We start from the raw sequence: 26,154 nt of genomic DNA on the forward strand, positions 1-26,154 counted from the left end.
TTCAGCTTCAGAGGTTTGCAGGAATGAACTGATGACCAGAAACAGCTGCAAAGTCCAAGAAAATACCAGCTGGAGTTCAGCTGCATTTGAAGAAGTCAAAGAAAAGTAAGGATGGCAAAGGGCGACGTTTTCTTCCAAAGAGCTGCAAACATGGTCGACGCCTCATTAGAAGAATCATCTGGACATTTGTGAGGAACTCTAACCAAGAAAGCAACGTCACACAGATCCAACAGACAGTTTCCATGACTGCAAGTGTTCAATGGAAAAATGCTACATTGCATTATTGCATCCTCTCACCACAGGAGGCGCTGTTGGCACCACTGATTGCTGATCAGCTGTTCTCTGATGATCTGATTGATACTGTGAATAACGGGACTCACTGAACTCTGTGACACAGTGAAGATTACAGAGTTTAACTTCACCCTTTAAGACTGACCACAGAACCAAGTCCGCCAGAGCTTTTGTTATATTTTTACATGCTGTGGAGCCATTTGTGGGAGCATTTCAAGTTGCTATACATCAATACAACTGTTATAGCCCTAATTTTAATAATATGTATGCATTAAGTCCATAGTAACTACATAAACTGCAAAAAAAACCTCTGCTCATCCATCTCTGTGTGTATCAGGATACATTTGGTTCATAATACACAGAAAAATCAGAGTTATTACCTGTAATAAATGTGAAAGATTCCTGCAGTGATAACCAGGCAGGACTGAAACACATCCAAGCTGTCACCACGGTAACAGCACCGCCCATCCACAGGTGAGGGGAGGAGCAAAAAGAGGGACTTTGACCATTTTATACTAAAAACACTCAACTAATGTTTCTAATATGAAACAAATAAGCCCACATTAATGTGAGCGTTTATTAAATAATAATAATGATGATTTCCTCCTGATCTCATTTCCACAGCAGAGAAAACTGTGGTGTATATTGAGGTGGAGGGTGTGGTCTGTGGCTCAGGTGTAGAGTGAGGGTGGGGTGCACCACAGCAGCATGCTGGGACTGCTGAGGGTGGAGGAGGGAGTGATGATGACATCAGAGCTGCAGCACAGAGACCAGTGAACACACAGTCTGTTCATCTTTGCATAGATACAATATACAGCACAATATTGAATGACAGACACGCTGTGGGAGCTTCCACAGATACACTGACGTCAGCATCCAGAGTCCTCCTGCTGCTCCCCCCTCAGAGCCCCGTGATCAGCACCAACACATTCAGTTAGATGACAGAGTCCAGCTGCAGCTAGAATCAGCTCCCCTCTGTGAACAACAGCACAGCGTCAGTGTTTCACACTCAGTGAAAGGAGGAAACAGCAGAAGAACACCATGTGTGCTACGTTTCCCAGGACACACTACAAACTGCACAAATACAGAGCAGCACGTGGAAGGACCTGGAGCTGCATTTACAGAGCTGCAGACAGCGTGATGTCCTGTATGGACAGGTGGAAGGAACCAAGTCCTCAGCTGGAACACTCGTGTTTGTCCACAGACAGGAAACACAGCAGGAAACTTCCTCACAGAAGTGCAGCTCATGGATAACACACTTCCTGTCAGTCAGAATGAGGCTGCAGCCAAACACAGAAAGGTGTTTTTGTCCAGATGAGCCCAGAGAAGAAACACGAGTGTTCACAGACATCAGAAGCTCAGAGAGGTGAAACATGAGGTTGGAGTCCTCGTCAGCATCCAGAAGAGCTGCTGTGAAACCCTGAGTACTCATGACAGACTCTGATGGCACAAACACATCATGATTCAAACAGAAAGACAAACATGGAGCTCCTGATCCTCCTGCATGAGAACAAGCTGACATGAGCGCTGTGTCTGAGAGTGTCTCCCTGTCACAGTGACAATAACACAGCTGCTGCTCACAGTCATTAAACTGACCTGAGGTCAGCTGTGCTCCTTACATATGAACCATGTGACCTCACATCAGTGCTGTGGATGACTGTAGTCATAGAAGAGTAGAGCTGTAGCAGGTGGTGTGAGGAGGAGGTGGTGTATTCTAGTTAACGCAGTACTGAAACACTCCAGCAGAGGGCGCTGTTAAGTCCTTATTGTAACACAGTTACTGTGTGCAGTTAGACTTCATACATAATCTGCACTTATTTCCATCAGACATGCTGTCAGTAAATGATTGGTTTCTATTGATTCTACTTCCTGTTGACTCGTTTGATGACAGTGAAACAATCACAGCTGATTGTGTGATGATGTAAACTGTCACTGTTACATTCAGTGTGTGTGACATAATGTTAGTGCAGGCTGATAACAGCCTGGTTCTGTTAGAAACACATGAACGTGTCCATAGATCAGTGTGTGTTTAACATGAGAGCTTCAGCCCTGCTGATGTGTTAAATAAAGACATGCAGGAAAACTGATGAGACTCTGAAATAACTCTTTATATTTATAATGTAACTCTGCATCAAAAGAACAACAAAGGATCCCAGACAGGTTTCTGTGAACAAAGACCATTCTGATGTTTCTGTGTTTCTAACACTTTGACATTATTAGTAAACAGACTGCAGTGAGCAGCATTTATAAAGAGCTTCTATATAAAGATATGACAGCTGTTTGACAAGTTTATCACTCTGTGTTTGGACCTGATCAGTCCAGCTGTTTACTTGAAACATGTTCATTTACCTGTTCTGTTATATTCATGTTCTTGTCTCTGTTGAAAACACATTTTAATGTCCCTCAGATTTTTCTCCCAGATGAATAAATATAAAAATGACACAAACTGACTGCAGCTACTTTTTGTCCTTTCTGTCAAAAACCTTCATGTGACTCATGAGAGACACGTTTCAGCTGTTTGTGACAGATCAGAGGCCAACAAGTCATTTATAACACTTTCCATCATTGTTTAAAGTTCTCAGTGTTTCTGTGTTGCTGCGTATAGGATCTCCCAGCATCATCACTGTGCTGTCCAATCATTGTGTGCGAGGTTACCCTTATAGTGCGATGTGTGTTTGCACAAAGAGAAGCATGTGTGTCAAATATAAATAAGCACAGAACAGAAACAGCTGCTCGTTTCTTCTGTTTAGAGTCAAGTTAGTGTTTTGTGTCTTTGTTTGAGGCCTGATGTCGAGCAGAGGTGTGTGTAACTGCACTGCTCTGTTATATGTGTGAAGTGTGTGCTTCTCTTCAGCATCATCTTTGTCACTGCTGATTCCTTTGTGTCATCATGTGTTGAGAAGAGAGAACAGTTATAACGGAGGAGCAAAAGGAAGCCCTGAAATCTGCATCAACAAGGAAGTGTTGGCTCACCAGTGATCCCAGCAGAGCCACTGGTTTGGCTCCAGTTGTTCTAGATTCAATGATGTTGTTGCTACAGATACATGTCAGCATCTTTATTGAATTTTATATGAAGCAGAAATGGTGTCATTAGGAGAAGAAGAGGAGAACAAGTCTGGCGAGGAGGCAGCAGCTCTTAAAGATGAAACAGCAGCTCAGCCCTGAGCTCAGAGAGCTGCACATGAAAAAGCTCCTCAAGCAGATTCTGTCAGAGGTTTGTCATCAACAGGAGGAACTGTTCACATCATAGGATGAAGATGCTGTCAGCTGGATGAAGAAGGTTATTTAATGCAAACGTTCACACTGAAGTCAAATTGTTGTCGTGTTGAACAGATTCATGTACTGATCGTCTCCAGAATGTTAGAAGAGCTTCAATGAATCATTAGAAACAACTTACAGCTGCACAGCTGTGTCAAACACATCTGTGTGTCATTGTGGGATTGTTGTGTTTCTACATGTGACACACGTCTAAAACATGCACACAATCTGAACACAAACAGGGACTCATGTGTTCCCACAGCCAGATGCTGAGAGCCATTTCCTTGTAGTCCTGTGTCTACATACATGAACCATTAGATGTTATTGGAATGATTGTCAGCTCTGATAGTTTCATGTGTGTTTAGCTGGACGCTGTTTGATCCTCGACATGTTTAAAGGTGTCCAGTCCTGAGACACTGGGGCTGGAAACAGCTGTGATGTCATTGGACTGTCACACAGACAGAAGTGCATGAAGTGAGCAGCCGAGGAGCTGCTGATGTTTTGGATTCAACAGCATTTGAAAGGTCGACACAGACACATTTGCACACAGAAAGCTGAATCTGTCATATGCCACAGTGAACTCACTGTTCAGTGTTTTTCAGGAAGCTTCTTAACTGCCTCTGCTGCCAAACAAGCAGCTGATGTCCTTGAGAAGAAGCTGAAGAAGTCTTCAACAACAAATACAGGAAGTGGACTTTCAAATACTAGATTCACTTTAGACTCACAGAGAAATGACTCAACCAGCTGTGTTTGACTATATGAAAGGTCAGTGTGTGTCTGCACACAGACTGTTGTGTTGGACTGTTATTCAGTTGTCTGCTGAATGTTTTCAAATGTCTGCATCTCAGCTGTGATGAGGCTGGGGGTCATGGGAGGCCACCGTAGCAGCCTCTTCAACATCATGACATCATCATAAATGCTGCTGGACTGTCTGATGGGCTGACGGTGAAAAAGCCGTCGGGAAGGAAACAGAAGACATTTCAGAGGCTGCAGCAGATTTCTTTGATTCGGGGCCTTTTTCAGCTTTATTGGACAGAGCAGTGAAGATAAGTGACAGCAAAGCAGAGAGAAAGGGGGCGTGGCCCGGGTCAAAGCCAGGCCAGCTGCTCTCCACCTCGTGGTCACCTGCTCATCCTAGTGAGCTCCACCAGCAGCCCTTTCACACACTTTACACTGTCAAACACTGTGTGTGGACCTCAGCTAACAACAGGCTACATTTAAGTCTGGACTACATGCTTTTATATTGTTTTTATTCCATCAGCAGCTCAACATCATGAGCAGCTTTGACATAAAGACATCAAACTCAAGCTGACTTTAAACTACTTTTAATACAGGGGCTCAAAAACAACAACATCTTTATTATATATCAGGACACAAAGTCATTTCATCTCAAAGGGAAACAGCTTTATTTGGAATAACCAGCACTATCAACTGGTTTGGGATCTCCACCAGTTTCATGTCTTTGCAGCTTCTCCAACAAAGTTCCTGTAAAATCAGCATGTTTGTCTTTATTGGTTTGATAGTGATTGATTATTCAGTCCCAATCTGCTGTCATCTAAAGAACAAAATGATGTTTCTATGAGTCACAAAGCTCCAGATGTTGTCGGCTTCACAAAGAAAACAAAGAACTTAAACACAAAGTGTTTGGAGCCAAAATGTTCCCAAACTGCTCTTTTTGAAATGGCAGAGGTACAGTGGTGTCTAACAGCACACTGTGGAAGGCAAACATGTTATTGTTGGATGAAACTTCATGAATCCTTTGTAGATTTGAGCTGTTGGAGCCTTTCTTTTCTCTTCAGGTGTACAGATGCTGAGGAGGCAGGTGAAGCAGGTGGAGCTGTTGTGATGCTGCAGAGGGTGTGTCTTAGTAACTCTGTGAGGCAGAACTGGATCCAACATTGTGGATGTGTTGATGTTGGAGCCATTAAGAGTCTCTGGCCACACTGTAGGATTTCCCTTTGATCCACTGTGGGGGCATTTTGGAGTCTGTCAGTGAAACTCTTCATGTTTGTGTTTGACTCCAGTTTATAGAAACAGAGAAATGTGTCATGCTTTTGTTCGGCCTCCACAAATACACACATTTGTTCATTGGTTGGACTTTTTGGAAGGAGACACATTGAAAACCATGTTAATAAGATCTTGTTGTTTCCTGTGGATCCGACACAGAGAGTGGACTTCAGACAGAAAGCGTGGAAGAGATTTTAGAGGCCGTGTGTGGCAACAGGAAGTTTCTGTGTGTTTGCTGATCTTACATGTGGAAAACAACACGTGATGTTTGTGAAGTTCTACAATGATCATTGTTCTCACAGCATTTTGAGTGGGAACAGTTCAAACTGGGAGTAGTGGGAGTTATTTACTGATTGAAACAAGCTGAATGTTTCTGTGACGATGAAGATCAGCAGCTCAGCTGATCAATGAACTGACATCTATCAGTCGTTTCATGAGATGAAGTCATCAGCAGACATTTGTTCTGACTGTGTGATGAATGTCAGAACGTCAGGGCTCTGCTTTAGTCACTGCTTGATGATCATTGGCTCATTGTTGAATCCAGGGCCCAGTCTGACCTCTGACCTTTGCTGCAGGTCTTCTGTGTTATCTCCACTTTCATGTCTGATCTTCTGCTGTATCGTCCAAAATAAACATCTGAATCATTTCCAACACTTCAGCAGATCTTTAGTTTGGGCAGTGCAGCACAGAATAACACATATTGTACTATACTGCCCACTTCCTGATCTTATTGGATCTGTGTGTGAGGTTGGTGAAGGAAACACATGTTTACTGAGTGAGTCGCTGCCATTAGGAACTAGTTTTTATATCACAGCCTGGAAATCACACAGGACCATTTCTGCAAGTGAAAAGTCGTCATTGGAGGAAAATAATTATATAGTTTTTTTGCCTCTCCCGTTTAGCTCTTTTTATTATTATTATTTTAATTATTGTCTAAAGACGAAGAACGATGCCCAACGGATTTACTTCACCAAATGGTCATCATTCACTTTTTTGAAAAGTGAATTTTTGGCCTTGAAAAGTCAAAAAATAATGATGCCCACTACCACACATTTGTGTGTGGTAGTGGGCACATCTGCTATATTGAGATAATCCATCCCACCTCACAGGTGTGCCACATCAGGATGCTGATCTGACATCATGAGTAGTGCACAGGTGTACCTCAGACTGCCCACAACAAAAGGCCACCCTGGAATGTGCAGTTTTTTGCACTATTGGGGGTCTGGGGACCCAGAACCGGTCAGTATCTGGTGTGACCACCATTTGCCTCATGCAGTGAATTAGAATTAGAATTAGAATTCAACTTTATTGTCATTGCACATGCACAGGTACAGGGCAACGAAATGCAGTTTGCATCCATCCAGAAGTGCTTTAGTGATATAGATATATTACAATATATATTAGCAATAATATAGATATGTAAGTATATTTCAGAAATGGGTCTATTATGGTATGTTATAATGTACACGGTATGAAGTATGTTGTGAATATTCTATAACTAAGTATGTACAGGCTGTAGTGAGTACAAGCTATGCACAGGCTATGAACAGGATATAAATATGAAAAACTATACAGAATATGAAATAAATAACTTTACAGGAATCTGAGATATACAGCTATACAGAAATGGGAACTACGCAAGTTGTAAACAGTTGTAGGATTAAAGATTATTGAATGTACAGAATGATTATTTACACAGAGCTATACAGTAGTGCAGTTAAGATAAGTGAGGGTGTAGATAGTTTCTACAGAGGCTATATAAAGTGCTGGTGGTTGTGAGTGGTGGTTCACTCCATGTTATTATTGCGTGTTTGAGGGTGCAGTTGTCCATTGTGGGGGTGTGTATGTTCAGTCCATGAGTTTAACGTGGGTCAGATGTCAGGAGGCAGAGTTCAGGAGTCTGACAGCTGTGGGGAAGAAGCTGTTCCGGTACCTGGTGGTCTTAGTCCGGAGGCTCCTGTGGCGCCTCCCAGAGGGCAGGAGGGTGAAGAGTCCATGTGATGGGTGACTGGGGTCTTTGATGATTTTCCCAGCCCTTTTCAGACACCGCTTCCTGTAGATGTCAACACATCGTCGCATGGAGTCTATCAGATTGTCAATTGTGGCCTGTGGAATGTTGGTCCACTCCACTTCAATGGCTGTGCGAGGTTGTTGGATATTCGTGGGAACTGGTACACGCTGTCGTATACGCCGGTCAAGCACATCCCGAACATGCTCAATGGGTGACATGTCCGGTGAGTATGCTGGCCATGCAAGAACTGGGACATTCTCAGCTGCCATCTGCCCTGAACAACGTGAACCATGATTCATCCGTGAAGCGCACACCTCTCCAACGTGCCAGACGCCATCGAATGTGAGCATTTGCCCACACAAGTCTGTTACGGCGACGAGCTGGAGTCAGGTCAAGACCCCGATGAGGACGACGGGCATGCAGTTGAGCGTCCCTGAGACGGTTTCTGACAGTTTGTGCAGAAATTGTTTGGTTGTGCAAACCAATTGTTCCAGCAGCTGTCTGGGTGGCTGGTCTCAGACGATCTTGGAGGTGAACCTGCTGGATGTGGAGGTCCTGGGCTGGTGTGGTTACACGAGGTCTGCGGTTGTGAGGCCGGTTGGATGTGCTGCCATATTCTCTGAAACGCCTGTGGAGACGGCTTATGGTTGAGAAATGAACATTCAATGCACGGGCGACAGATCTGGTTGACATTCCTGCTGTCAGCATGCCAATTGCACGCTCCCTCATTGCTTGTGGCATCTGTGGCATTTTGCTGTGAGACAAAACTGCACATTCCAGGGTGGCCTTTTGTTGTGGGCAGTCTGAGGTACACCTGTGCACTACTCATGATGTCAGATCAGCATCCTGATGTGGCACACCTGTGAGGTGGGATGGATTATCTCAATATGGCAGATGTGCCCACTACCACACATTTGGACTGATTTGTGACCACTGTTTGGGAGGGATGGTTATATTGTGTATCTGGTATGAATTTTAGGTCTCTACGTCCATCCCATGGGGAATGGGAGCAGTAACAAAGGTGTTCCGTTTATATTTTTGTTGAGTGTATATGATTTGCATTCTTAATATAAAGTGTTAATATTTATCCATCCAGGGGAAAAGTTTGGGAAAACCATGGACAGGTCACCAGTCTATCACAGGGCAAACACAGAGATGGGGTTTGGGATTACTCTTATGTCACTGGGATGTTGACCTTTGACCTTCACATTAGAGAGATGGGCAGACATAATTAGTGTGTGAATTTTAAAGTAACAGGTAATAAAGAGAGTGTAGCAAATGTAGTCAGGTTTATTACTCTGTATCACACATGAGTGCCCGAGGGAGGCGGTGAAAATGCCACGCTACGGGAGTCGGTCAAATCTCTCACCGATAACGTGACCCAGCTAAACATTGAAAATAAAAAAATAAAAGAGTCCGTTATCGATCTACAAGCCCGTAGCATGAGAGATAATCTTGTGTTCTCTGGTATTCCAGAATCTACCGGAGAGGATGCGGAGGCAACGGTGAAAAGCTTCATCAAAATCCACCTGAAGCTGCCGGAGGACACCGTAAAGAACATCAACTTCGATAGAGTACATCGCTTGGGGGGGGCGTTCGGTCGCGGACCGGGAGACCACGGCCTATTGTGGCCAAATTCGGGCAATTCAAACAGAAGGAACAGGTGAAGAGTCGCGGCAGAGAGCTGAAAGGAACGGACTTCAGCGTGAACGACCAGTTCCCCAAAGAGATCCTGGAACGACGCAAGGTCCTGTTCCCAGTTTGACGTAGCTTTATCCAGAAAGGCTCCCGTGCTGTCATCGCTGTGGACCGGCTCTACGTGGACAGACAGCTATACCGCGACCCCGGCACCACACTGTGGTTATACTGACTGCACTCCAGATAAGAAACCGCTACACTCTTTTCTTATTCACTCACACTTTTTCCTTTAACATTTGTTTAACCTAGTAATATCAATATGATGTCATAGCAGATATAACACCGTCACCCTCCGTCATTGCTTTAATTGGAATGTTTCCGTTTCGTTTCTTTTTTGTTGTTGTTGCTCACAGTTCATGTGGTTTCTTTCTTTCTCTTGTCTTTCACTGCTGTGATCACCTACTTCCCCACTCACCTACAAACAACACCCTTTATTTCTCCATATTTTCACAACACGATCACGCAAACACATCAGCTCAACGGCAGCACATTCACAACAGCCTCACAGCACGCACAGACTTGCAGGACACATAAGCAAGCCACGCTTGTTCATATTAGTGAATATTCACACATAGTCAGACTTATGGAGCCTCTCACCACACTTTTTTTCTCTCTCTGTCTCTCTTTCTATTTACAAACAAGGGATGTTTCCACACTCTCTCCACCTGTCTAAACAAAACACCCAGCGTACATCATTAGACATACACACACAATTATGGGCATTCTGAGGCTTGTCACATGGAATGTAAATGGAGCTGGCACCAGAGGAAAGAGGTTAAAGATATTTAACCAGCTTAAAAAACTACAGGCAGATGTTGTTTTATTACAAGAAACTCACAGACCTGTCACAGGTTTAAACAAACTTAAAACACCTGAGTTTCCTAACGTGTTTGCAGCCTGTTATAATTCTAGACAACGGGGAGTAGCAATTTTAATACATAAAAATGTTAATTTTACAGTACTCGATACAGTTATAGATCCAGAGGGTAGATTTCTAATTATTAAACTATCAATATTGAACAAAAAACTATGTATTGTAAGTATATATGGTCCAAATGTTGATGAACCCTCATTCTTCCACGGATTTTTTAGTGCACTCTCTGAACACCTCGATTGCGCACTCATTCTTGGCGGTGACCTCAACCTTGGACTAAATGAAGAAATGGATAGGCTCAACACAACAGGAACTCAGCGCAATTGGCAATCCACAAATATAATCAAACAGTATATGAGCGACTTTGGCCTTCGCGATGCATGGCGCTCCCTTCACCCCAACAGTAAGGAATATACTTTTTTCTCGCATGTTCATCACTCTTACTCTCGTCTGGATTATTTTTTGGTCAGCAGCTCACTGCTGAGTGACATTTTAGACACTGAGATTCATCCTATAGCTGTCAGTGATCATGCTCCTGTATCTTTAAAACTAATGCACAAGAATAATACTACGCTAAGTAAAAACTGGAGATTTAATACATCACTTCTTAAAGATGAAGACTTTCTTAAATATTTTAAAAAGGAATGGACTTCATATTTAGACTTTAATGACACTCCCGGAATATCTGCTTCTGTTCTATGGGAAGCAGGGAAAGCTGTGATGAGAGGTAAAATAATTTCTTTCTCATCACATAAAAAGAAAGAAGAAAACAAAAATATTCAGGAATTAGAAAAAACCATCAAATCACTAGAAGAAGCCTACGCGTGCAACCAAGATCAGGAAACATTGAACAAAATATGCAAGACAAAACTAGAATTAAATGAAACTATTAATAAAAAAACACAATTCCTTATACAAAGACTTTGCTTGCAGAATTTTGAACACAGTAACAAATCAGGTCGATTTCTAGCTAACCAGTTAAAAATAAATAAAGAAAAAACAACTATATGTGCTGCTAAAGATTTATCGGGGAACACAATATATGACCCTGGAAGAATAAACAACATTTTTAGGGATTTCTATGAAACTTTATACTCACCACAAATAAACCCATCTAAAAATGAAATTGATCGGTTTCTTGACAACGTAACTCTCCCAAAATTACTAGATAGTCAAGCAATGGAACTGGATTCGCCACTGACACCAAGTGAATTCCAAGAAGCCCTGATAAGTATGCCCAATAATAAGGCTCCAGGTCCAGACGGCTTCCCTGCAGAATTCTACAAAGAATTCTGGACAATTCTGGCACCAGTATTCCACGGAATGTTGCAGGAAATCGAGGAAAATGGCAGACTACCACCAAATATGAACTCTGCCAACATTAGTCTCCTGCTAAAACCAGGCAAAGACCCTTTATTTCCCTCAAGCTATCGTCCAATTTCTCTTTTAAATGTAGACCTTAAAATAATCTGCAAAGCTCTCTCAAAGAGATTAGAGAAAATGACCCCCCTCTTAATTCATACTGACCAAACTGGTTTCATAAAAGGTCGGCACTCCTCAACAAACACTCGTAGATTACTTAATTTAATAGACTACTCATACAATAAAAACGTTGAAACCATAATATTATCTCTAGATGCAGAAAAAGCATTTGACAGAGTTAACTTGAAATTTTTATTCGCAACTTTACACAAATTTGGTTTCGGAAACTCTTTTATAAACTGGATAAGAATATTATACAATTCCCCAACAGCTCGTATCAGAACAAATGACCAGACATCCTCCAGCTTCTGTCTCCTGAGGGGCACCAGGCAGGGATGCCCACTCTCCCCTTCACTTTTTGCAATTTTTATCGAACCTCTAGCAGCAGCATTTAGACAGGCTACAACAATTAAGGGCATAAAATGTAAGAACATAGAACATAAAATCAGTCTCTATGCGGATGATGTGTTGCTTTTTCTGCAAAACACACAAACCAACCTCTCTGAGGTAATTACTCTAATAAACTGGTTTTCAAGAGTTTCAGATTATTCAATTAACTGGCCAAAATCTACAGTTCTCCCCATTAACTGCTCCTTCCATAATTCTTCCTCTGCCCCACTGCAATCCGGAAATATTAAATATTTAGGTATTAATGTCTCTCCTAAGCTTTCAGACTTAACTAACTTAAATCACATCCCACTTCTAAAGAAAGTAGAAGGCGATCTGACTAGATGGAAATCTTTACCCATATCACTCATGGGAAGGGTCGCCACTATAAAAATGATGATCTTGCCAAAAATAAATTACTTATTTTTGATGATCCCTAACAAACCATCACAAGATTGGTTCAGATCTCTGGATTCATATATTTCCAAATTCCTTTGGAAAGATAAACCCCCGCGTATCAGCTTAAAAACGCTACAAAGAACCAAGGATAGAGGAGGATTAGATCTGCCTAATTTTCACCAATACTTCTTAGCCAACAGGCTTCAGTTCATCTCAGAATGGTCAAAACATACCTTCCTAGATGAGCCCTGGCTAGATGTTGAACAGGCACTATGCAAGGATCTAGAAATTTCAGACCTACCATTTATTAGCTCAAACATCAAAAGACATGAATGCTTTAAAAGTATCAACATCAGCTCCTCTCTGACAGCATGGTGGGAGTTTCTAAAAATAACGGAGTCTTCACTAATCCCATGCAAACGTACACCTATCTGGAACAACCCTGACATATTACAAAACAATAATATGATTAATTTCCCAGAATGGAGTTGTAAAGGAATTAAATACTTAGAACATATATTGGAGGGAACAGAATTTATCCCATTTGACAGACTAGTTGCACAATATGGGATCAACAAGAAATTTTTTTTAGAATATCAACAAATTAAATCCATAATAAAAAAGAAATTTAACCTCAGTCAAGTTGAATTACAAACACCACCAAGTGCGGCACATTTCCTTACTCTTAAATCCCCCAAATTATTATCTAAAATATACAGAACACTTTCTAAATTAGATGAATCAATATCCCTTCCTACTGCAAAGTGGGAAGCAGATTTATCAGTCAGTTTAGACCAAAACTTCTGGTCTCAGGTATGCTTAAAAACTTTTAAATTGATTAAAAATCCCAGTCTGCAATTAATACAATACAAAATACTACATAGAGTGCACTATACAGGTCATCGGATGTTCAAGATGGGCTTTACATCTTCCAACAACTGCTCACACTGTCAAAACAATACACCAGACAATTACATTCACGCTCTTTGGTTCTGTCCACCAGTGCAGAAGTTTTGGCACGAGATATGTGAAGACTTATCAAAGTGTCTGAAATGTAACATTCCAACTTCCCCCTTAGTGTGTTTGTTGGGCAGCTTAGATAATGTCACTTCAGAAAAGAATATAGCCCATATGGTTTTCACTGCCCTATGCATAGCCAAGAAAACAGTCCTCATGAACTGGAAAAATAAAAACAATCTTAATTCTAACCAATATATAAATTATCTATTAGATTACATTAGTTTTGATACAGCCTCGGCCACCACATCAGATCAATTGCTCTGGGCTCCTTTGATCGGCTCCATCACCTAGTGGGGGTGGGGGGTCATAGTTTGGTCCCGCCTTCAATGTTGTGATTGGTGTGGGGGCAGGGACAGGCTTAGGGCGTCGGGGGGTTCCCCGGAGGCATCTTCCTTGGGGGGCTCAACCCGGGGTAGCGGTCATGTCCGGTTGGGGGCTCTTTTCTGACTATTTCCTCGTGGCTGCGTGCAGCGGGGCTAGGGGAGGGTCTGTGATGATGGACGTGGGTTACTGACCTGGTAGCCTGTCTGCCCCTGGGTGGGTCCGGGATGGGCGTGGGGGTCTGGGGGCGCTCCATCTCTGGGCCGGGGCCCTGGCTGGGCCTCGGGGCCTTGGGTCCTGGTTTGTGTGTTGCCGGGGTTGTGGGCGGGTGGGTGCATGGGGGCCCATCCCTGGCGCAGGGTGCCGCCGGTGTGTCGAGCCGCCTGTGGGGCTCTTCAACCGGTGGGGGAGATTGTCACACCTTGCAGGAGCTTTCCTCCCCTCAGGAACTCTCTGCAGGAGGGGGAGATACAGGAGAGGTGGAGGAAGATCTCAGCCTGGGCGTCTATTGTCTCATGTAGTCTGGAAGACGAGTGGATGGTGGGGTGGGTGCAGTTTTCTCTGTGGTGGGGTTGGGTGGACTGTCCCGGGCTCTGTGGGGCCGGGGGGCGCTGCTGCGCTGGGCCCCGGTCTGGATGGGCCTGGGCCCCCTTTTCCCTGGCGGGTCGCGGAGTATGGGAGTGCCTACTGGGGTCAGCGGGGGAGCTGGCCCCAGGGAGGGGTCACCTGCCCCTCCCTTCCTTCCCTCCCCATCTCCAGCTGCCTCCCTCCTCCCGCTCCACCACAACCACCCACACATGCAGGGCCTTGGAGTAGGGGTATGTCACCAGGGTGCAGAGGAGGCTACCCCCCTCTGTCCCCTTCTGGCTGCCTCTGCCTCAATTTTATCCCACAACTTAGACATTCACATTACTCACACCCTCATTACACATACATATAGGATCTTGGGGGTGGGCACAATACACGGAGTCCAAGTTACCATCAGGGTGTACACCTCACCCATCATTGCCCACCTCTCAATTTTAAATACATGTAGACATTGAGGGCTAGCAGGAGGGACTATGCGCTTACCTGCTGCTCTCTGGCAGGTAGCTCCATGCCCTCCTGGGTTTTAATTGCACCTTAGAACACACATGCATCAATACTACAATGAGCGGGTGGAGGGAGGTTTGGAGTCTTCTCTCACCCCCGTTCTCTGCGGCCTGCAGGAGCGGGGGGGCTAGGAGGAGTTGGCCGTCCGACTGCGGTCTGGGGTGTGGGGCCTCCCTGCTGCTGCGGGGTCGGCGCGGTCTGCCTCTCCCCACCGCAGGGAAAAGGGTAACACCACCTGGGTCTGGGTGCAGTTCCCCCCCTCCAGGGGCAAGGGTACCTAGACCCGGTTTGTAGAGTACGCTTGGGGAGTGTGATCGTGTGTACAGTGTCTCTTTATGTCTGTCTCCACGTCGGTTGAGTGTGAAGTGCACATGAGAGCATGAGGGTGGGAATGGATGTTTGTATCTGTGTGTGCCTGTATGTTTGTGTCTATATGTCAGGTTGGGTATCAGACGCCACCTCTCTGGGAACATCTCGGGCCTTCCAAGGTTTGGAGGCCTATCTCCACCCACCACCACTTCCCCTGCCGGTGGCGGACTCCCTCAGGTGTCGGTGCGTTGGTGGTTCTTTGTATCTGGGGGTGGGCGTCCGGGTACACACCGGCTCACTCCTTGGCAGCCGCTTATTGGGGCTCGTTCGGGCCATTTCGGAGGTGGGGTGCCCCCGGCCTCTGGGCCTGGGGCTCGGTCACTCAGGCACAGCTGGCTGCCGGCGGAGCTCACGGGCGCGTCACTGCAACTCCCCCTGGCTTCTGCTCCGCGGCTGCTGAATGAGCCCTCATCTGGGACTCTCCTTAGCTCTTACTGGGACAGTGGCGCAGCTGCCCCTCTGTGGGTCTTCCTTGGTCTCTTGTGTTCTGGGGGCATCTGGATGTCTGGAGTTTTGATCTCCTCCATACCTGCTTGATACCATAAAGGACAGGGCTGTGGCTCCCCACACTCCCTAGCACTTAAACCCCCGCGGAGCCATCATTTTGCGTTTCTACCTTTAAAAGCCGGAGAGCAGTCAAATGCTGGAAGTGAAAGCTAAATTGGCTAGTCATTCCTATGTATATTAGGTTGTTAACTAGGAATTCTGGAGGGAGGGGAGTGGGGGTGTGTGATTGAGGGGGTGGGGGAGTGGAGTGTTTCAGTTTGCCATCTTAGGGAGAAATCAACACACATGGGTGTAGGTCCTTTGTTGCTGACATTTATTGATAAAAACAGTACAAAAAACCAACCATTTGTACACATATTTACAAATAATAATAAAAAGCGAGTGAGTACATTACAACATTTTCAGCAATCACTCACAATCCTGGCACTGCCATGGTATCTGTAGTCCAGCAACTCCCGGTGGTGAGTTCCAGTGACTGTTTTCCACCCTCATTTGACTCTCCATGTAAACCCAATAATAAACCCATCTCTCATTCATGGGATGTTTCCCTCCTGGAGGATTCTGTGGACTGGGAAGATTTGTTCTGCTCTGCTCCCTCAAAGACTGTAAATAGTGGTGGCAGAAGGACCAGCATAATCCCTGACAAACTTAGCAGATTCACTCACCCAGTCGTTATTTCCACTCCTATCAGTCAGCCTACACCCACTCCAGTGCCAGCTCCCAGGAGGAGGGCAGCTGCGACCCAGTCTACCTCCACGCCCGCTCCTGTTTCTCGGGTGGGGGTGACTGGTGTCCAGCCACCTCCCGTGCCTGTCCCAGCGCCCAGGCTGAGGGCAGCCAGAACCCAGCCTGACCCCCCTAGAGGTGAGGCAGAGCTAACCGGTTCAGCTGCTACTTCACCACTTCATCCACCACCTGATCCAGCCTTTCACGCACTAGCTTTATCCCTGGTTAGGCTGGCTGAAGTGTCCCCTGCTCAGGCACCAGCTTTACTAGCCCAGGCTGTAGCTTTATCTCCCTGTCTAGCCCAGTCTGTAGCTCAGCCATCAGCCACACCAACCTCAGCTCCGTCGTCAGCCACGCCTGCCTCTGTTCCTCCCTTAGCATCTCCACTCCAGTCAATTCCCTCACCTGCTGTTCAGCTTTCCCTCCAGTCAGTTCCCTCACCTCTAGCTCAGTCCCCTCCTGTCCTCCAGTCACCTCCTGTAGTTCAGTCTCCTCCTGCCCTGCAGTCCCCTGTAGCTCAGTCTCCTCCTGCCCTCCAGTCCCCTGTAGCTCAGTCTCCTCCTGTCCACTCACCAGTAGCTCAGTCTGCTCCTGTCCACTCACCTGTAGCTCAGTCTGCTCCTGTCCACTCACCCGTAGCTCAGTCTGCTCCTGTCCACTCACCCGTAGCTCAGTCTGCTCCTGTCCACTCACCTGTAGCTCAGTCTGCTCCTGTTCAGCCTGTTTCCCAGTCGCCTGTCCACCGTCCCATTCAGTTCCCGGACCTGCAGCCACAGCACCCAGAGCCAGCTGTGAGCTCTCCTGCTCCTCAGCCAGGGGTTTCCGCACCCGCTGGCCCGGCCGCTCCTCACCAAGGGGTTTCCGCACCCGCTGGCCCAGCCTGTCTCCAGCCGGAGGCTTCAACTTCGACTGCTCAGGCCTCAGCCTCGGCTGCACCCACGCCCGGCCCGGCCTCCGCCTCGGCTGCACCCACGCCCGGCCCGGCCTCCGCCTGGGCTGCACCCACGCCCGGCACGGCCTCCGCCTGGGCTGCACCCACGCCCGGCCCGGCCTCCGCCTGTGACCTCGAACTTAAGCAGGTCGTAAAGTATGTGCAGCTCAATAACTTCATAATCAGACCCTGTGGTATTTAGGCAGCAGAACAACTAAGAATAACAACTAAAAATAATGTTTTTAGGTTTCTGTTGTACTGCAAGGTTCTGTACAGGAGAACCAAACCAAGAGCAAATATTACGTCTCATTTACACCTGAGCACGAAGAGCCATCAACATTTAGCAAATTGAATCATCTTTGTTTAGATGCAAGAAGAATCATATAGAAATGAAAAAGTAGAAATAGAAATCCAGAGCAAAGATATCCTCTAATTCAGCGTAGCACATGTGCAGCTGCTGCGATTCACGTAAGCATTCGGCTCGTCGCTGTTGCAGATTTTTCTCTCGCTGTTCTGGCTCACAGCGCTGCAAACACAAAAATAAATATCCCCAAAGCTGTGAAAGGGAGCTAATTAGTAAGAGTATTGTTACTCTCCGCAGGAGTAGTCCAGCAGTAGAAATCAGTCCAATAACAAGGTGTGTAACATCTAGCAGGGTGACAGAAAAACCCAGGGTAACTTCTAAGGACCTCAACGTCTCTCTCACATTGTGTTTTTTAAACATGCTTCCATTTGTCACTTCAGTCTTTACTCTGAAATACAGGAAGAGAAATCATGGCTGAAACAATTTCTCATGAAACCAGGGGTGTGGTCCAACAGTCAGTTTGGTGAGGAAGGTTCCTAACTGAGAGAAGTGACCCAGAAGTATCTGTGTAGCAGCCACAATGAATCAAGATCATGAGCTTTATTAACTGATCAAAGTCTCTTCTTTCATCTTCTGTATCATTCAGTTTGCATTGGTAATGCCCATTATTGTAATGCTTTTTTAAGACCAGCAAAACTTTATTTCACTTTGGGTTAGCTGGGATAAGTGATAGATGGAGGGAATTTTACTTCAGCCACAGAAATCCTAAACAGGAAGGAGGAGCCGAGTTACAGTGGATCACTATCCAGCAGGGAAACAAGGTTTATTTCAATTTCTTGGCCATGAGTGAGATTTACTGAGTGGGCAAATTAGGGAGACGACACCATCAGATCCCGAGCCCTCCATGTGTTAATCAAGAGACGGCTGCTGTGCTACATCCATAAATAATGAATAAATTAGGAGCTAAAGCTGAAAGGACAGTTTATTTGTACCATCTTCACGTGAACACATTCAAGAACATCACAGATGAAGAAACATTAAAAACTTCCACACTACATAAAGCAAGAAAAATAGTTTTTCTTTCAGGTGGTTTCAGAAAAACAGAAACATCAAACATCTCCAAGACTCTCTTTGAAAGAACTAAAAACCTTTGTTCTCATGGTCCAATCATGAGTGAACTCCCCGATGAAGCCTTGTGTGCTAAAACATGTCAGAGTTTTAAAGGTTAAACATGAGTTTCCAAAACGTTTTGCTGGAGAACAATGAACTATTTGACTGAGTTTCAATCATTTACAGACGAGCAAAACCAGGACAGAGAAAAAAGGACAAAACTGACTCAGTAAAACAACAGAAAAGAAGATCCCATGTAGATCTGTATTATGTAGAAGTTCAGCCCAGCAACCAGTTCAGTTCAACACAAGTTTAAATGATTCTATCTGAACTCTGTGGAGCCTGATCTCAAGCTTTTTGAGTCTGACACAGAAACCAGAGGATCTTTCTGTGTCTTCAGATTCACTGTGATCCAGTGATGGGAGTGATTTCAGCCCTGAGTGATCGCGCTGATGTTTGCACAGAGCAGACAATGAGGTGAATGTTTGGGCACATTGGTAACAGTGAAACAGTTTATTAGTAACGTGGGATCGTTTGTGTGCAGAGTATGAACTGAGATTCCTGAAGCTCTTGTCACACTGGTCACAGCTGTAGTTTCCTTCCATGTGTGTTCGTTCATGAATGTTACGATGACCTGACCGTGAGAAGCTTCTGTCACAGTGTCTGCACTTGTGTGGTTTCTCTCCTGTGTGGACTCGTTTGTGTGATTTAAGCTTCCATGCAGTGGTGAAGGATGACCCACACTGATCACAGAGGTGCTTTTTAACCCCACTGTGAATCAGTTCATGTTGTTTTAAGTGATGTGATGTGGTGAAGCTTCTCCCACATTCTTTGCAGTATTTCAGTTTGTCTCCAGTGTGTCTACGTTGATGTGTTTTAAGGGCAGCTTGCCGACTGAAAGTTTTTCCACAGAGGTCACAAAGAAAGTCTTTCCCACCACCACAGTGATGACAGGGTTGAGAACTGGATCCATCTGTGTCGCTCTGCTTCTAAACAAAGACACAAAGACAGTGTAAGTCAGTCCTTGTATCCTGAACGTCGCCTGAAATAAAGAGCATCTCTGCAGACGTCCAACTACATTTGACTGTTTCAGTTAACACACTCAGTTTACTGGGCTGCAATAACTACAGTACTACCACCATAATACTACAGTAATACTAAAATCATAACTGAAAGGAAAATCTGAATAATCACTCAGAGCTGCTTTTCCATGCAGTAGAATTGCTAACATGCTAACACAGTTTAATGAGCAGAGTTGTTCCAAACAGTCAGGCTAAAATGACAAGATAACAATATAAATACATACCTCACAGTAGCTGCACTTGTAGAGTCTCTTTCTGGTGTGGATCTGTTGGTGTTCTCTCAGGTGACGTGGAGATTTAAAAGTCTTCTCACACAGGTCACATTGATAAGGTCTCTCCTCAGTGTGGGTAAACATGTGTCGTTGTAAGTGTGCGTCTGTTGTAAAGTATTTGCCACACTGTTCACAGCAGTACACATCATGTCTGGTGTGAATGCGTAGGTGTTTATTTCGGTTCCCTCTCTGGCTGAAAGTTTTTCCACAGATGTCACAGCTGTATGCCTTAATTCCAGAGTGGGTAACTAGATGACTCTGTAAGCTGCTACTGCGAGTAAAAGCTCTGCCACACTGATCACAGCTGTACGCTTTAACTCCACTGTGGATGAGTTGGTGTTTTTTTAGGGAACCCTTCAAGGAAAAAGACTTCCCACACAAGTCACAGCTGAACGGTCTCTCTCCAGTGTGGATGACCTGATGCTGTTTTAGTGAAGCCTTCAGAGTAAACTCCATCCCACACTCGTCACAGCTGTATGCCTTAATTCCAGAGTGGGTAACTAGATGACTCTGTAAGCTGCTACTGTGAGTAAAAGCTCTGCCACACTGATCACAGCTGTATGCCTTAATTCCAGAGTGGGTAACTAGATGACTCTGTAAGTGACTACTGCGAGTAAAAGCTCTGCCACACTGATCACAGCTGTATGGCTTAATTCCAGAGTGGGTAACTAGATGACTCTGTAAGTGGCTACTGCGAGTAAAAGCTCTGCCACACTGATCACAGCTGTACGCTTTAACTCCACTGTGGATGAGTTGGTGTTTTTTTAGGGAACCCTTCAAGGAAAAAGACTTTCCACACAAGTCACAGCTGAACGGTCTCTCTCCAGTGTGGATGACCTGATGCTGTTTTAGTTTAGCCCTCACAGTAAAATCCTTCCCACACTCGTCACAGGTGTGTTTTTTCTCTCCCTTTCTTCTGTGAGGTTTGTCGGCCTCCTGAGAGCGCTGACTTCTGGCTCCATGTTGGTCCTGCAGTGACAGAGATACAAACAGAGGCAGTGAGTGAAATGCAGTCGTGGAACAAACTCAACCTTCAAACTCCATTAACACTAGTTTTAAACCTGAAGGTGGAGCGTGGCACCAAACACCTTAAAGGTCTCTTATCCCCACCTGCTGGTAGTTCTAACACATTACATCCAACCTGCTGTTAAAGATAATTCTCTCACCCCCGTTCTCTGCGGCCTGCTGGAGCGGGGGGGCTAGGAGGAGTTGGCCGTCCGGCTGCGGTCTGGGGTGTGGGGCCTCCCTGCTGCTGCGGAGTCGGGGCGGTCTGCCTCTCCCCACCGCAGGGAAAAGGGTAACACCACCTGGGTCTGGGTGCAGTTCCCCCCTCCAGGGGCAAGGGTACCTAGACCCGGTTTGTAGAGTACGCTTGGGGAGTGTGATCGCGTATACAGTGTCTCTTTATATTTGTCTCCACGTCGGTTGAGTGTGAAGTGCACATGAGAGCATGAGGGTGGGAATGGATGTTTGTGTCTGTGTGTGCCTGTATGTTTGTATTTATATGTCAGGTTGGGTATCAGACACCACCTCTCTGGGGACATCTCGGGCCTTCCAAGGTTTGGAGGCCTATCTCCACCCACCACCACTTCCCCTGCCGGTGGCGGACTCCCTCAGGTGTCGGTGCGTTGGTGGTTCTTTGTATCTGGGGGTGGGCGTCCGGGTACACACCGGCTCACTCCTTGGCGGCTCGCTCGGGCCATTTCAGAGGTGACCGAGCCCCTGGCCTCTGGGCCTGGGGCTCGGTCACTCAGGCACAGCTGGCTGCCGGCGGAGCTCACGGGCGCATCACTGCAACTCCCCCTGGCTTCTGCTCCGCGGCTGCTGAATGAGCCCTCATCTGGGACTCTCCTTAGCTCTTACTGGGACAGTGGTGCAGCTGCCCCTCTGTGGGTCTTCCTTGGTCTCTTGTGTTCTGGGGGCCCCTGGATGTCTGGAGTTTTGATCTCCATACCCGCTTGATACCATAAAGGACGGGGCTGTGGCTCCCCACACTCCCTAGCAGATCATTACATGGAGAAACCTTTGGAATGCAAGCATGCTGATCCACACAGGTATGTGTAACCCGTGTAATTGTTACGCCTGCTGTTCTGCGTTGTGTTTTGGTGTTGAAGCAAGAGGCAGGAGACAGTGTCGAATCTTTGGCTCTTTACTGCACATCTGCAACACAGAGACACATGTTCGATCCGTGCGTGTCACGCGACTGCCCGTAACCCTCTCCTCCGGCCATGCTGAAAGGAGCTGTGCCCTTAATGTACATTAATGTAACGAACCAAATACAACAAATTATTTCAAACCATTGACTTAAACTCTCAAAAAACAAAAAGCACAAAATAAACAATATGTCACTAAAAAACATCAAAACAACTTATAAGAACAATAAATGAAAGACTGCATCTCCAAAACATAAAAACATCTCCATACCTGCAACACAGAGACACATGTTCGATCCGTGCGTGTCACGCGACTGCCCGTAACCCTCTCCTGACGAAGAAAGAAAAGGTGCATGCTGTTACACAAAAGGAGAGACTGACGCGAGTAAACTCTCAAGCCGCTAGCGATACGGACTAGCTTAGCATGCTAGCATATTAGCCGAGCTCTCGGCTATAACTCATTATAATTGTGTATTAATGAACTCGTCCTCCACAAAACTTATCCCAAATGAGTCTCTTAACGATAAACAAAACCGCGGCGGTACGGTCGTATTCACACTGAAGCTTGGGATCCGAACAAACTTTGATTAACTGAGAGCAACGTGGCAGTGACTTACCTCCGGCCATGCTGAAAGGAGCTGTGACCGGGGCACACATGCACGCGCCTACGTCACCACGCAGCGCACACACGCACATGAACGCACACAGACCGAACACACAGATAGGAGAGTGAGATGCAAAAAAATGACATATTTATTCCAAAAAAGAAAGTATTTTGGGTGAAATTCACAAGTGTTTAACACATATGTTACATATGCACACATGGGTATTCACAGACGCGGACTAAAGCTTTCTTGGCTGCTGCCTCAAAGCACACTGTGCGCTGTCTATCTTGCGTGCTGCACAATATCGTTTAATATTTAGTATCTACTGATATCTACTGCTAGCTAGTTTATTGTGATGGTGCTTTTTTTTTCTATTATTATGTTGCTCTTTGTTGTTGTTGTTGCTCTGTTTGTTTTTTTGTTTTTTTTCTCCATACAGGTGACCCAGGAGTTTTTTTTGTTGTTTGTTTTTTTTTTCTCTCTTCCCCCCCTTCTCACCGTCTCTTCTCCCCTTTGGTTTTCTTTCTTTCTCTCCCTCTCTTTCTTTCATTCTTTCCCCTGTCCTATTAAAAAAAAAAAAAAAGATGACAAAGGATGAACTGAAGCTCACGTGATGTCGCATGCTGCTGTTTCTGATGTCACTTAAATAAAAAAAAAAAAAAAAAAAAAAAAAAAGATAATTCATGACTGTTCAAACACTAAAATCATGCCCATCCCTCCTGATTGTACACACACACACACACACACACACACACACACACACACACACATTATTTTATAATTTAGATCATTTTGTTGTTTCCTATTACATATTTCTATAATTTGTATAGATTTATACAGAATTATTCAGTGATAATAAATCCTATGTTTGTTTATTCTAAAGGAACCCCGTTAGCTTCCACAACAGATGTTGCTCGTCTTCCGTCAAATACTCACATAAAATATTACACAATAAAGTGGATTCAAGATATCCACATAATTTCACTCTTACATCCACAGTGAGGTTTCACAATTGTTCAAATATAAGCAATCAATAATAATAATAATAATATCAATAACATTGAGGCACATTACACAAATTTCAAAAACAAATCGTGTCTTACAATATTTACAACAACTAAAAGCTCTGTAAATCGGCTTTTAAGTGTTCATTGAAGTTTTGAATAATTCTCTAATTTTTTAAGGCAACTTATTCCACTTAAAAGTTGCTCTAAATGTAACAGTTTTACAAAACGTTACTTTTAACTCGAGCATTTACTAAATTGCAGCTTGTTGAAAACTGTGTAATATGATGATGTATTTCATCTGGATACTGCAGCTGAGCAGAATAAATGTGGTGTGTTTAACAGAATTGCTTTCTTTAGAACTACAAGTAAGCCATAGAATATTTTAGCCTGTACAGGAAGCCAAGAAAGGTTATTATGCATTTTATCAATATTAGTATAGTATGAACATCTTCACACTAATCTGGACGCCTTATTCTGGACTAACTGAAGTCTGTTAAGATCTGTCTTATTAGCTGCTGACCAAATGATTGAACAATACTCCAGATGAGACATTACTAGTGCATTAATGACATCTTTCATAATGAAGAAGTGATACACAAAGAGCATTTCATAGCCATAGCTATGCCTTGTCGGCAGAGTTATGTGACATTAGTGATGTTTGTACTTTCAGCGTTAACTTGGTTTTAAAGCCTTTAAAATATACGCCGTTCAATAGTCGACCTTAATCTGACAGAGAATGTGATGATTTTGTGGATAATTAAAGTCAGTCATATATCCACAAACACAACAAGCTGAAAGTCAGTGATGCTGCTCGGTTTGCAGTCCTGAACATCACGGCACAAGCAGGATCCACTGCACTGTTAATGTTAGCTGTGTTATATTGCTGCCTCTGTTCGGTGGTGTCGAGCCAAACGCACTTTAACGTGTGTTTGAACGAGCTGACGGTTCACTCGTTAAGCTGAAAGAAAGATGCTTTAATCACAGCAGTCACACATGTGTCCACTGCACCATCTGGAACTCTTCTTGTTTACACTCGTAATAACACAAACACTAAATCCTGCTTCTCTGGTGCTGTTGTGTAGCAGTGTGTACACCTGAGACTGTCACCTGTCTGTCTGTCCTGCACTCTCTCTCTGTTTCTTTCTCTCTGATTGTGGAATAAAAGTATGAACATGTGTTTATAAGTTACACTTGTGTTTGAATCCTGCAGCTTATCACACATTTGATTTCCATGTGTGACGACTGCAAGTGTCCAGAGTGAGGACAGACTGAGGGAGCCACTGCTGCACATCATCTGTGAGGCTTTGCAGCCCTGATGATCCACCAGGACAAACTCAGCAGTGTGTGAGGAAGAGGAGGAGGAAGAGCCAGCAGCACAGAAATGAAGCCCAACAATCATGTTTCACAGTCCTGTGGTCTCAGCCTCAGATACTCATCAAATCACACAGAGCTCATGTAGAAACAAATGAACTAAATATGTTCTCCTTCATTTCTGTCAAACAAAGCTGTATGAAACGTTTCCAGCTGTTAGTATCATGGTTGCTAGGCAACCTGGGCAGCGCGACGGAGGCTAGACGTCCCATTTCACGAGCCTACGAGCCTCGCACTTCGGCCTTAGCTGTCTTTGAGTACGCGGCCCTTGAGGACTTTAAAGCTGCAGAACCTGAATCGGGATACAGCCATGATGATCTCCAGCCTCGTGCTCGCCAACATTCTCACCTGAGTTAAGAAGACGATCACTGAAATGGTCTCAGCAGGTCCTTTGATGACAGCAATGAAATGCAGTGGTAAGGCTTTTTGGGGATTAAGTTCGTTTTCATGGCAAAGAAGGACGATGCAGTTCATCTGATCACTCCTCATAACATTCTGGAGTGCAGGCAAAATGCTATTATAAAAACTTAAGCAGGAACTTCTCCAGGTTCCAATATTTATGCAATTCTCAAACCTTTTGGCCACGACTGTATAACCTCTTCTGAAGTTTAGTGGATATTATACATGGTTATGCTCAGGATGTGTCGGCCAGTTTCCACTGGAAACGCCTTTTGGTTAAACTGTCAGCGAGGAATTTGCATTGGCACTGTTACATTTTTATATAACTTTAATGCACATAAACAACAGCTGCTTGTTTCAGTGAAAATACATTGATGGGTTTTTAATAAAGTTGTGCAGCTGTAAAGTATTTTGTCTGGTGTCAATTCTATCGTCAGCTACATCGTTATGGCAAATGTTCAAATGTATATGGTGATAA

General features: G+C 44.8%; 1 protein-coding gene across 1 annotated transcript in view; it reads right to left on the reverse strand.

The window, feature by feature from the left end:
- Positions 1-18,674: 18,674 nt before the first annotated feature.
- Positions 18,675-26,154, reverse strand: part of LOC147336895 (uncharacterized) — a 43,710-nt gene continuing 36,230 nt past the window's right edge. The window contains exons 3-6 of the mRNA XM_086286240.1: positions 20,979-21,110; positions 20,292-20,558; positions 20,094-20,201; positions 18,675-19,776 (exon numbers count right to left, since the gene is read on the reverse strand). Coding sequence (XP_086142366.1) covers positions 19,084-19,776; positions 20,094-20,201; positions 20,292-20,558; positions 20,979-21,110 — 1,200 coding nt within the window. The 3' untranslated portion in view covers positions 18,675-19,083. The remainder of the gene's footprint in view (positions 19,777-20,093; positions 20,202-20,291; positions 20,559-20,978; positions 21,111-26,154) is intronic.

This window comes from Aulonocara sp. 'chitande type north' Nkhata Bay, linkage group LG3 (assembly GCF_057382095.1).
Source record: "Aulonocara sp. 'chitande type north' Nkhata Bay isolate Kocher_YH1m ecotype deep benthic linkage group LG3, A_spYH_male_GT1.1, whole genome shotgun sequence".
Lineage (NCBI taxonomy): Eukaryota > Metazoa > Chordata > Actinopteri > Cichliformes > Cichlidae > Aulonocara > Aulonocara sp. 'chitande type north' Nkhata Bay.